Source organism: Gymnodraco acuticeps, unplaced genomic scaffold (assembly GCF_902827175.1).
Source record: "Gymnodraco acuticeps unplaced genomic scaffold, fGymAcu1.1, whole genome shotgun sequence".
In the NCBI taxonomy this organism is placed as follows: Eukaryota; Metazoa; Chordata; class Actinopteri; order Perciformes; family Bathydraconidae; genus Gymnodraco; species Gymnodraco acuticeps.
Window position 1 is genome coordinate 91,778 of NW_022991582.1, and position 13,255 is coordinate 105,032.

The 13,255-nt window shown below is 38.2% G+C and overlaps 1 protein-coding gene across 1 annotated transcript; it reads right to left on the reverse strand.

The window, feature by feature from the left end:
- Positions 1-11,960: 11,960 nt before the first annotated feature.
- LOC117533710 (trace amine-associated receptor 13c-like) lies at positions 11,961-12,974 on the reverse strand. The gene has a single exon (XM_034197607.1). The coding sequence runs from the start codon at positions 12,972-12,974 to the stop codon at positions 11,961-11,963; it is 1,014 nt and encodes a 337-aa protein (XP_034053498.1).
- Positions 12,975-13,255: the final 281 nt, after the last annotated feature.

Here is a 13,255-nt window from a genome sequence, read left to right on the forward strand (position 1 = left end):
AAAACCTCAGCAAAGATTTTTATTGAGAAGATGATCACTACGTCACAGAAGTTTTCAAAACCGTTTATGGTCTCCGGTACTTCCAGTCCAACGCCTACTGCATGCACAGCGTTAGAAAATCGGTCCTTCAAAATAAAAGTTTGACTTTAAAAGTATTTTTCTTTCAACATTTTTTTTCTTCACTCACACATCTGCGACCAATTCGAAACGGGTCCGCGACCCACTTTTGGGCCCCACCAGTTGAGAACCACTGTTCTAGAGGTTGTTATGAGTATTTCAAACTAAAACTGTAAATTAAGATTTTTAATATGTGACGGGACATATCCTCCCATGACCATTGGAAACTACATTTTTAGTTAAATAACCTATACATTATTTATACTCTAATTATATTACACTCCATTACTGTGTTCCACTAAATCATTGCACTTTGCCTGACATTGATCACTCCATTATTCTGTGTTGTAATGCAGATCTTAAAGTAAAGAAGACTGTAATAAGAATGACGGTGCGCTCTGATGTCGACCTCACTGACTCCACAATCAGCGATGCTCTTCTGGAAAAGGTAAAAGGTTTTACAAATAACAAAAGTTAGAACAAAGGATTATGTTATTTCTAACACTTTCTTTTACTTTCAGTTGAAAGTGAGCCTGGCACAACAGAGCATTACTGATGTCAATCTCAGCTGGCGAAGGGACAGCAGTGGACTCGCCTTCCAACGTCATAAGGTCCCTTAGGGGTGAGTTTAGCTTCCTAATCTTAAAAGACATGATCTTTGAAGTCCAACGACTGACATATAAACAAACCTAGACTCCAGTATTTACAGAACATATAGATGTTATTTTGTATTTTTGTTACATCAAACCTTTTAGAATTAAAACGACATATACAAATATAAAGCAGATGTTTAACCTGCAAGAAATCAACACTTTACCATTGGGGCCAGTATCTACAAATAATGTGATGTGCTTTTTAACATGTGACATGAATACATATAAAGGGTGTTGTTTTGAAATATAATATGCTCTTAATCATGTTAGTAATTTTTTTTATGTTCTTCTCATTACAGAAACTGTTAACCAGAGGTGCCACCATTGATTTGATATGACTGTCGGGATTAAGATGTTTCAAGTTTCAAGGCTTTTATTGTCATATATGCATAGCTAATATGTGTGATTTAGGAACATGGAACAATGTAAATATATTCTGGTAGACCTCAACAATGGAATTATGATCAGTAGAAATGGCCATGTCATGGGACCTTTGGTATAAAGCCTGAGCAACCTTGGGTCATATTCGATATCATTTACTTTTACATTTTAAGGTGTGCGTCTCGTTCTGAAAGCTTTCTCTTGACAGATAAACATGCACACATCTGTTTTTGTCTAAATGTGTACTATCTTCTTTGCTTTTCCACATGTTTACCTTGTGGAGGGAGTCCGATTACAGAGTGTGTGTGCTACTTTGAAACAAATATATATTCTATTAGGAATAGATTGAGAAAGTAGAGTACAACAGAAACAATATTTTTACTTCTTCTTTTAAATGTACTAAATGAAATGCCATGAAAAGTTTATATTTTAACTTGCTTTTTGCCATATACCGTTAACACTTCACTTTTTTTGATTATTTAGGATACACTCTGAGGTCAGGAATGTGTATCTGTTTACCCATTAAATTCTTCTAATACTGATTGTGAATACAAATGAATAGATTTAAAAAGAAATGCCTGTTGTTTTTTTTGTATTTTATGTCCAGTTGTTTGTTGAAACTCAATCTTTACACACTAATGCTTGCACAACATTGAGTATGCTTTAGTAACAATTCAAATGTATCTACAGACGGTCCATCTATACATTATACATTTTTGTAAGAGCTTGGAAATGTCAGGTGCATTGAATTGCATAACAATTATAAAAGCAATAGGCCAATAGATAGTCACAAACGTTAAAGTTTTGAGTGTTTCAAGGTTACTTTAATATCCTAAAACACAGGCTTCTGCATCTACAAATGCAAATTCAATCAATTGTGTTAGAATTTGATTGGTAAGATACACAAAGCAACACTTCAGTGAAACGGAAAAAACACAAACAAAAAAGGAGTGCAACCCAAGGTGAAGGTTAAAGCACGGGATGCAAAATGGCGACTCATACTCAAATGTGTTGCCTACGCTCTAATGGAAGTGCTTTGCATGAAATGACATTGAAACAGATTGAGGTGACGTGCCTTTGTGACGTGCAACAACATTAACCTTGCTGTTGGTCGCTTGTTAGCAGACCCTTCACGCGATGGCAGAGCGAACAGGTCCAGGCAGGGCCCTGATAGCCCTATAGTTTAAATCTACTACCCACACATAAACATATGGACATGGTCAAAGTATTTAGGAACCTATCCATGTGATTTTAAGTGCGGGTGGACCTCAAATCCTCTAGGTGGGTCCGGGGTAAGATTTTTTAAATACATCAATCTGGTGCATTTTGAGGGGGAAATAAAGAGACTAGATCGATGGGAACACCCATATGAAACATAACTGTATACATTTCAATAATCATAAAATCATGGCCATAACCAATAACATACCATTTCCAATATGAAAAAACACTGAAACTTGTTTATTTATTTGTTTTTGGTTCATTTATAGTGTCTGTGCTCCTGAATCAGCCTCACCTGTCTCCCTCCTCTCCCCCTGCTCCTCTTTGAGGCAGCAGCAAAGACTAGTTTTAGCTCTCAACAAGTTTTAAAAGTCTATCTTACCTTTTTTCACCTAGTTAACTTTTCTTTTTTTTTTATTCATGCATATTTTACTAATCACTACCCCCTCAAATGGAAATATGTGTTTACATAAATGGTGACCAAACCGTTTGAGACCCACTGAGAACTTAGACTAAGTTAACTATCTAAACACTCAGAGTCCTTTACCTGAGCTGAGGTTATCCCGAGCTTGAATGACACACAGAGACCAATCAAGGGCTTTGATGTATGATCTGTATGACAGTGGCCATGTCGGCAGGCCACATCATGTGGACACACGGCGGTGTGCGTTGAAGCTTCAACGCTTCTGCCCGTTCACTTTGAATGGGGTGACGCAGGGCTGCCCCTGGCCAACCTGGGGCCCCAAGCGACATTGTGAGATGAGGCCCCCCCCCCAACCGACAGGAGTGAACAAAAAAATATTTGGAAACAAAGTAGGCTACTTTGCAAATATAATTCCTGTTTATTATTATTATTATCAACACAGTTACTTTTGTATACAGTGAGGTAAATGGTAAATGTGCATGTATGTCGTTCAGTATGTGTTTACAGGTGCGTCTGCATTTCCTGCCAAATACTAGCTTCAAAAAGATTAAAATATAATGAATGCAAATAAACAACTTCTACTAATAATAATAATAATAATCATAATAATCATAATCAATTCAATAATATAAATACTATATTATTTTATTATAATATAGCTGTAATATAGTCAAGACAAAACATCCTTATGACATGCTCAAAAACTGATATTTCTTAAATCTGTATTCTAGTTCTCTCTGTCAGCAAAGTATCAACAACTACACACACAGTTCTCTCAGTATTTCTCTGTGTTGTGGTTGACATGACGATGACTGCAGGAGTTAAGGGGAGAGGCTGAGCATCACCATGAAATGTGCAAATTGACATAAAAATTAATAAAAGGGGGAAAAATGCTCCATGTTTTTTAAGCTGTAAACTTGAACTGTTATGTAAGCTAACTAGACAGACAGTGTATCACTCTTCCTCCTGTACATTAGCAGATAAAAGGCATAACATACTTGAATGAATGGTAAATAAAGAATGCTGGAAATAACTGCATCTCCATTAGCCTATAATATATGCTATGCAGAGACCTTCTTCATGTCATGAATTGCAGCTGATGTTTTAATATGACAATTGGCAATTTGACTTATACAACATTCACAAGTTGTACATTTGACTCATACAATAACCCACCTTCGAGTGATGCTCTAGTTTATTCATGTTTTGTTTTTTTCCCCTCTTGCTTGCGCCGGACTGAAACTGTCTTTTCACCGACATCTCTTCACCTGCACTAGTGGCCGTATCAAAGTCGTGATTGGTCAGATGTCGATTCATTGCAACGGTGTCGGGTTACAGACGTGCTCCCCTTGTCACCTCTCACTCTCGCGTGTCAGCGGAGGGTGCGCGGAGAACACCCTTATTCCTCCTTTTTGATATCATTTGTGATGTGTATATCAATGTTTCTGCTCTTTTTCCTCTGAGCAGTACCACCTCATCAACGGCTCCCTGACCTGGTATGAAGCTCAGAGCTTCTGCAGATTAATGTATACCGACCTGGCCACGGTGAACAACATGAGCGACAAGAACGATCTGGGCAACACTCTTGGCAGTCATGCGACATACAGCTGGATTGGGCTTCGAAGAGGAAACACTCACAGGTGGATGTGATCCGATGGCAGGGGCCCAGCTCACTATACCAGGTGGAACGTTGGTGAACCCGGTTCCGTTGGAGCGAGCGAACCGTGTGGAGAGATGCTAGTTGGAGGCATGTGGAATGACGTACCGTGTGGATATGGAAAAGATTTTGCGTGTTATGAAAGTAAGCAAATTGCACACAGTGTGATATTTGTAGTAGATGTTAAAGATGTGATAAAATAAGCTTTAAAAACATCTTAAACCAGAAGAGCATCCTGAGAGCTCGGACCTCCAAGAGAGCGTTTCCATAACCGAAAAATAATGGGTATATGATTCTGATCAGATCCGAAATTGTATGTGTTTTCTCTGTTCATGTTTTAATTTCAATCAATATTTTAGCGAAACTTGTTGGGTATTTTTTATGTAATCCTGCTGGCAAATATCAAACACAAACTCCCTGGCTGAGTTAATACAAATCCAGATGTAACAACAGAAGTCATTACTTTTGTTGATGTTGTTAGCAATAGCTTACAGCAGTTTTTCTTAATCCTTTCTTGTTTGACCCCTACGGGCCCTAAGGGGACATGGACACAAAAAGCGTTATTGTGCTGACTAGAAAGTTACCGGCGGGGATGGCGCACACAAGAGACCACCAGTTAATTGCAGAACCTTGTGTTAATGTGTGGAAATTACATTACAGGAATTATTTGAGTTATAATTCAAACTTGGACATTATTTTAATGACATTTTAAAAGCATTTGGTTAAAACTGCCTCGTGCCCAGTGGCGGCACCAGAGATTTTCTCTAGGGGGTGCTGTGGGGCGTTTCATAGAGGGTGCTCAAACATTAAGGGTTTCCCATTAATGTACCAGCGCTACAGTTGAATTTTCTACTGCAACACCACACACACACACACACACACACACACACACACACACACACACACACACACACACACACACACACACACACACACACACACACACACACACACACACACACACACACACACACACACACACACACACACACACACACACACACACACACACACACACACACACACACACACACACACACACCCGCGACTGTTACAATGAAAGCTCGGTAATCAGCTCACGGCATATAGGTGTAAGCAGGGGTAAAGTGCTATTTTTACAAGTGGGGGGTGGACCTAACATCCTCTAGGAGGGTCCTCACCTCCTCTAGTGGGGTAGATTTAAAAAAATATATATAAGTTAAAAGCATCAATCTGGTGCACTTAGAGAGCAAAATGAAGAGATCTATGGATACATCTCTCAACATATGAAACAGAACTTTAAACAGATTTTCTATTTCTTTATAGATATTTTACAAATCACTGCCCTTTTAAAACAAACCGTTTGAGACCCACTGAGATAACTAGACTAAAGTTAACTATCTAAACACTGAGAGTCCTTTACTTCACCTGAGCTGAGGTTATCTGAGACTCTCCGTCTGACAGGAGAGAGTTCTCCCTCCATCTTGTTGTTGAAAAAGCTCCTTATATCCGTTAGCTTGGCTAGCTAGCAGCAGATGCTAACCACAACGATCTCCGGTAGATACCCACCGGTGCGCGAGCTCTCTCTCTCGCTCGCATGCGCAGGCACACAAAATGGCTCGTGCCACACACACACAGAGCAGAGCTTGAATGAAACACAGAGACCCAGAAGTAAGCTACTTGTACTCACGAGGCAATTATGTGGAACGCTCTTCCCACAACTGTAAAGGAAAGTAAAACTATACTTACCTTCAAAACCTCTCTTAAAGAGCACCTTCGGGGGAGAGCATTGCAAAACTGGCCCCGGTAATGGTACAAATCTCAACCTGTCGTTCAATGGACAGCTTCCCCCCCCCCCCCATCTATGTATATACTCGCATTTTAGACTCTGTTACTAACTGTATATCTGTAGACTTGGTATGTCTTAAATGTCCGGTTAGGATGTATTAGAACGAAATCTAAAATGTAAATTGTAAATAAGCAATCTGTATGTAAAAAACCACCTGTATGTAAATTGTAAATAAGCCATCTGTATGTCTTATATGTCTTAAATGACATGATGAATTGGAAATGGGGGACCCTGATGTAAACAAGACGAAAGTCTTTCTCTGGTCTGCATCCCCTTAACAATTGTATGTTTTGAGCTGTACTGTACTGTACCCAATATACAAGCTGTTAATAAACTTTTCAATCAATCAATCAATGTGCAGAATCCCTCTCGCTTTCAGTTGGTTTTGATTGAGTGTCCACACGTGGACGTTTAAGGACTAAAAAATGATCCATTTGTCACTTTGCTGTTAGCAAATCATTTAGCGCTCTAGCTAACAGGAAGTTAGGAACTTCCTGTTACTCAAGTGTCACAAAGTAATTTAGCCTATGGGTAGGTCAAACATCTAATGGGTGCTGGCCATTGGCCTAATCATATCACCTGTGTTGGCTTTATGTTTTTGGTCAAACTTTTGTTAGTTTCACATTTGCATTGATGTAATCAATAATGTTTCTGATTTAATTTAATTAAATTTTTTTTTTAAAAATTGGAAAAAAAACCCAAACATTTCTTGGGGGTGCTTAGGCAATCCTATGGGGTGCTTCGTGCTTCAGCACCCCATAGCTCCCCCCTGGCGCCGCCCCTGCTCGTGCCTTCCGCACAGAACAGACTACTAGATTTCAATCTAATTATATGTGATGTGGGAAGAGATGTACAATATGATCGATTGATTGGATGATTGATTGTTCACAAGTGTGTCATAGTTGCACTCCAGTGCCGAAACAAACAGCTCATGTTTGCACGAGAAGGTTGTTGGTTTTTACGTCAATGTCCCTAGGAGCTGAAAAACATATGTATTCATTTGTACTTGTTTTGATAAAAATCATCATTTTACTAAGAAGAAAATGTGTCTTTACAACTTGTTTCAAATGTCTCCAAGTTGCCAAAAAATACCTGATACTTTACATTATTTAAAGTTTCATTTTCTTTACTCGATAAATTATTTTTTACTTGTAGTGAAAACCACCCTTGAATGATGGGTTAGTAGACTTAAAGCTTTAGGAATCCAAACTACAACATATAATAAGTACCCTTTATCAAGATTGATGAAAACAAGTGAAATTTGACATTTTTAGAGAGATTTAGCAAAAAAACCCCACTTCTGGGCTCATTTGGGTGGATTTTCCATATCTCTGGCCCCCCTTGGTCGATTTTGCTGATTGACATCTCTTTCTAACCGTCAGAGCCAATTGAATCGAGGGAACGTTCCACATACACACACAGGTTACCAAATAAGGAGTGATAGTGACATGTAGAAAAACCGGAAGATGTGCTAGCCTCTGGTGGCTACCATTAGCAGCTAATTTCTCTTCTCCGATTTTTGGATACAAATGGAATTATGGACTATCAATAATTTTTTCAAAGTGACAGACACATTGGACTAACCTATGGATTAACCTTCAGCCGCGTTTTGTCTCATTTTAATGCAATTGAATACGACTTTTGATCAGAATAACAGCTAAGGTGAGCATATCTCCGTGTTTTGCTACCTAAACGTTGTGTGTTGTCTGTATTTGCTTCCCCTGTCATGAGTTCTGATCGCTCAGTGATGATCCTTATATTTCTATAATCTGTGGACTCTCAGGATGTTAGCTAAGCTTGTTTGTGCAGATCCAATAAGTATATCGATCGGTATAGCTAGAGTTCTGTGCTAACGGCCTTAATATTGTTTGCCCGTGTCTAATTCAGAGGCTCAGCGTTAGCTTTGAGGTTTAAAAAAAAAAGAAAAAAAGATCAGTTAGCTGAGTTTAGTTCAGTTAGAAATGGGCCTCAGGCAACAGTCGATAACTGATATCAACATCAGCTGGAAGAGGGACAGCAATGGACTCGTTTTTCGACGACAGTTGAAGATCGAAGAAAAGAAAGGTGAGTTACGCTTCCTCATCTCAAAGGTCCCCTATTATACTGTTTTTCATTACTTTATTACAGGTCTCAGATATATACAAAACATGTCTCTGAAGTGTTTGGCTCCAAACACCAAACAGATCATTGCAGCATTACCCATAATCCCCTCTGTTTCAGCCCTGTTTCGAAAGTGCTGATTCTCTGTCTGTTACTTTAGATGAAAATCAGGAGCCCCTCCCCACGCGCCTCTGAGAGAGATTTGGTTACAAAGAACACAATGGTGCTCTAGGAGGAGATTCAGGTGATAAGGTGGGGGGGGGGGGGGGGGGGGGGGTTACCTTGGTTGCTGATTGGCTAATGGTTGCACAAGCCAAAAAAATCGTTATGACATCATAAAGTGGCCAAAATCTGATCAGCTCATTTTCAGACAGGTTTTTATAGAAATTGATCAGGACAAAAAGAGAGAGAATATTTTTTCCTGTAACTTTCAGAATCTCTTTACACAGAGGGGACACATGTTGATGTAGAAAATACATGAAGAAGAGGGGACACATGTTGATGTAGAAGAGACATGAAGAAAAGGGGACACATGTTGATGTAGAAGAGACATGAAGAAGAGGGGACACATGTTGATGTAGAAGAGACATGAAGAAGAGGGGACACATGTTGATGTAGAAGAGACACGGAGAAGTGGATTTTGCATAATAGGTGACCTTTAAAATAAATGCTCTGCGTATTCCAGCGACTGACATATAAACAAATCCTCCAGTCATATAATGAAAATACAACATAGGTATATCTGTTCTTTACATTACCTATGTTGTATTTTCATTATATCAAACCTTCTAGAGTAAAAATGTCAAATATATTTTAGAAGGAATGTTTAATGCCTCCAAGAAAGCAACTATGGCATGATATCTCAAAAATAATGGCATGGGTTTTGTGCAGTAAAGTCCATATTTGGAGGAAATCAGTATTATCCTTTGTATTGTTTTAAAATCCAACCTGCTTTCACTATAAATGTTTTTGTGAACCTTTTAATATTTTAGCAATGTTGTTCTCAAACTTGTTTTTTTCTCATTACAGGATGTTAACAATTAAGAAAGGCGCACAATAATGAAATACAGCAGACGGGGTTAAAGTGGGTTGAAGAGTTGAGAGGGATCACTTCACTGTCTCTCTTGTTGTTGTTTTTATGTTATTAACTTGATGAATGTATTGTCTTAAAACTCACTAATATTCTCTTACGATGTCAACATTTACACTTTGATTATAGGCATCTATGTGTATTGTATGATGGTGCACACTTGTAAACTTTATATGGTTTTGTGGATTTTAATAATGTCTTTAACTCTTTTATCATCACATATTGTCATAACTTCTGTTTGATGCCAGAATGTCAATCAAAAACCATTTGTTATTAAAGAAAGGATTTTCTTTGTTGATATAAATATGCTTAAACTATATGTCTGCTTGTTTGTTTCACCATACTTTAAACGTGTGTATTGAAAGCTATACAGTAGTAGTACAAATTATTTCGATCTTTCTGTGTGTACAAACATATTTTGAGATTGACAATAACGTTGACTTTGATTTTGACTTTTGAAAAGGACTTTGAAGTGGTATTGTTGAATGAATGATTTTTGTAAAAGATAAAACAAATAAATATAGCAAGATAGAAACACATGACCAAATAAACTAGAGGCTTCTCTTTTAGAACTACAACTTTACTCATGTGTAATGACATTTATAGGTATATTGCATTACAGTATGATTATTAATTGTGTTTGAAGGGCCCTACTATGCTTTTTGGCGTTTTCCCTTTGCTGTGTTATACACCTTTTTGAACGCTGATGAGACTGAAGAATCTGCAAGGAACGAACTAGCGGCAGAGAAATATTTATATATTAAAAGACAGCAGCATCATAAGAGGCCAACCAGAGTGACAGAGTGTGTCACTTTGCTGAAGGATATTTGTGACCAGCTATCCAGGCCAGTCTCTAAAGACTTTCCAAGGTGTGAAAATGCTGCTGCCGGATTACTGACTGGAAGTATTGCTGATAATATGTCCACCATATCCTCTCAAAATACTCTGTCCAACAATATAAGTCTCATGAAGAAAGGTGTTTTCATGCTTATTAAAAATATCAGAAAAACATACAGTATACAGTAAAAGTACTTCATAGTTCTTGTGGGAGTATTTTCACTAGTACTGAGTCCAACAGTGTCAAACTCACAAAGAACTAATGGCAAAAATCATTTTTTCCCTCATCAAACTTAGCAGAAGTGGCTTGATTTTGTTCTCAGGAGGGGACATTGACAGAGGATTTTATCTAAAACAACACACTAGAAGTACTTCCTTGTATTGTGGTAGTACGTGTAAGACTACTGAGTCCAGCAGTATCAATATCATTAAGAACTAATGGTACAATTGTCTTTTTATCACTCATCAAAGATAGCAGAAAACATGCATTATGTAGTTGGCTACTATGGAGGGGACTCTGACAGAGGATTACTCACAAAGTACACCGTAAAATAACTTCAATGTATTGTTAGTAGTAGGCTAACTAATACAAAGTCAAACAGTATCAATATTTTAAGAACTAATGGTAACATTTTATTTTTATCATTCATCAAAGATAGCAGAAAACATGCATTATGTACTATGGAGGGGACTCTGACAGAGGATTACTCACAAAGTACATCGTAAAAGCACTTCATTTTATTTCTGGTAGCAGTCAAACTAGTACAGAGTCCAACAGTATCAGTTTTATTAAGAACTTATGGTAACAAATATTTGTATCGATCATCAAATATAGCAGGACAAAAAATGAAGAGCAGCTGATTTGAACAAATGCGAGAGGCGGCTGAGTGACCGCAGTGCAGAATTGCTGTATAGTTTAAATCTCCTAACAGTGTTGTCCATTTTAGACATAGACTTAATATATTTACAGCCATTAATAACATTAATTTTCTGGGCTCAATATGTGTCTGGGCCGTTTTTGTTGTGATCACTAAATTCACCTTGTTTCCCCTTGTTTATAATATTATCCCCGTTCCAAGCAAACGAGTGCTTTTGTTTTGAAATCACTTCCGTTTTCGCCCCGCACCTCGCTCCAATGACCATTAGACCATTTAGTAAATCAAAAAGCAAAAAGGCCTCTCGTAGCTCTTCCGTTTACGTGTTTAATAAAGAAAAACAAATGGACGGTAGATACACGGATTGTTAACCTACTCTAGTTTCAATGACAAAACATAAACAATTGTTCGCATTTATTCATAGTAACACCTTTAGTTATTCAAATGTCCATAAAAACAATAAAGTTCTTTATGTGGTAAATACCTTCGTTTATATGGTGGCATTTACAGATTGAAATATTTTGACTTAATTGTAATTTTTACAATCATAATGACAATAAACTGGAATGCTCACCAAAAAGCTGTCACAGGAAAATAAGGCATAGTGCTGTAGTACATTTCACACTTTCATTGGCTGAGCAAGAGAGATCAGCGGCAGGAAAAAAAGCATAAGCGTCTGTCCATGCATCTTTCATCTAGGTTTTGTTTTATCTGTAACAAATTCATTCAAAGCGGCTCTTAATGCAATCATTTCCATACAAATACTCACCACTACTTTCATAAATGTGTAAGCACATTTATGGTTGAAGAATGGGGGTTAAGTATTTTCAGATTGACAATAAGATAAAGGCATTTCTTAAACCAAGTGTAAAAGAAGGCATAGATTATTGGATTTAAGGTTGAGTTGAAGTAACCCAACCAAAGAAAAGCCTCAAAGACGGCAGCAGGTGTGTTAAAGCCAATGTAGGCATCGATTATTGAGTTAATAAAAAACGGCATCCAACAAAAGATAAAGGCACCAAGCACAATACCCAGAGTCTTTGCAGCCTTATGCTCAGACTGTTTAACCAACCCTCTGTCCTTTGAACAATTGCCCATATCTCCAATCTTTCTGACATGCTCTTTTGCCACGATAAATATCTTAGTGTACAGACAAACCATAACAGTGCAGGGAAAGAAAAAGGCAATTACACCGTCCAGGATGCTCCAAAGGGGGTTAAAGAGAAGGTTACAACTGCCGAGGCACTTTATCGATTCCATATACTCCTCTAACCCTATTACGTTAGCCTTTGAGTAAAGTAGTCCATAAGAGAAGACGGCAGCCAACGCCCAGCTTGCACATACCATAATCCACGCCACTGACATGGTGATATTCCTAGAGTAATGCAGAGGATTACATATTGCTTGTTGCCTGTCCACCGCAATACAAACTAGGTGGAATATAGAGACAGAGGTAAGAAACATATCAAAACTTGAGTGAAGCATACAGAAATCATCCCCGTAAAACCAGCAGCCATGAATGGTCCGAATGGTGCTGAAGGGCATCACAGCTAGACCCACAAGAAGGTCCGAAAGAGCAAGAGATAAAACAAGCACATTGGTGGGATTATGCAACTGCTTGAAATGAGCTATTGATACCATGACAATAAAGTTCCCTAAAATGGTAACCAGCATACATGAAACAAACAACAAGTAAAGGGCGACTTTGCTCCCCGCATTGAACTGATCCGTAACACACGAGGCATTAGAGCCCGGAAAACAGAACTGCTCCTGAGAAATGCCAAACGTCATGATGGAACCAAAGATGTGATGCAGAGCCTCAACAGAGACACACAGATCTGTGTTAGGGTTGATGGTTGTCTTAGCCATACAAAAAAACAACTGCATAGACAACGCCTTCCAGTATGACGTCCTGGGCCATCCAATCAGAGAGGGTTTCATCAATGTATGACATCACACAATATGTTGTGTTTTAGCAAGACTGACAAACAAACAGTTATGTCATTTTTAAACTGAGTAAAGAACATTTTGTAAAGACATACGCTGCAGTTGACATGTACTTGTGTTGAAAA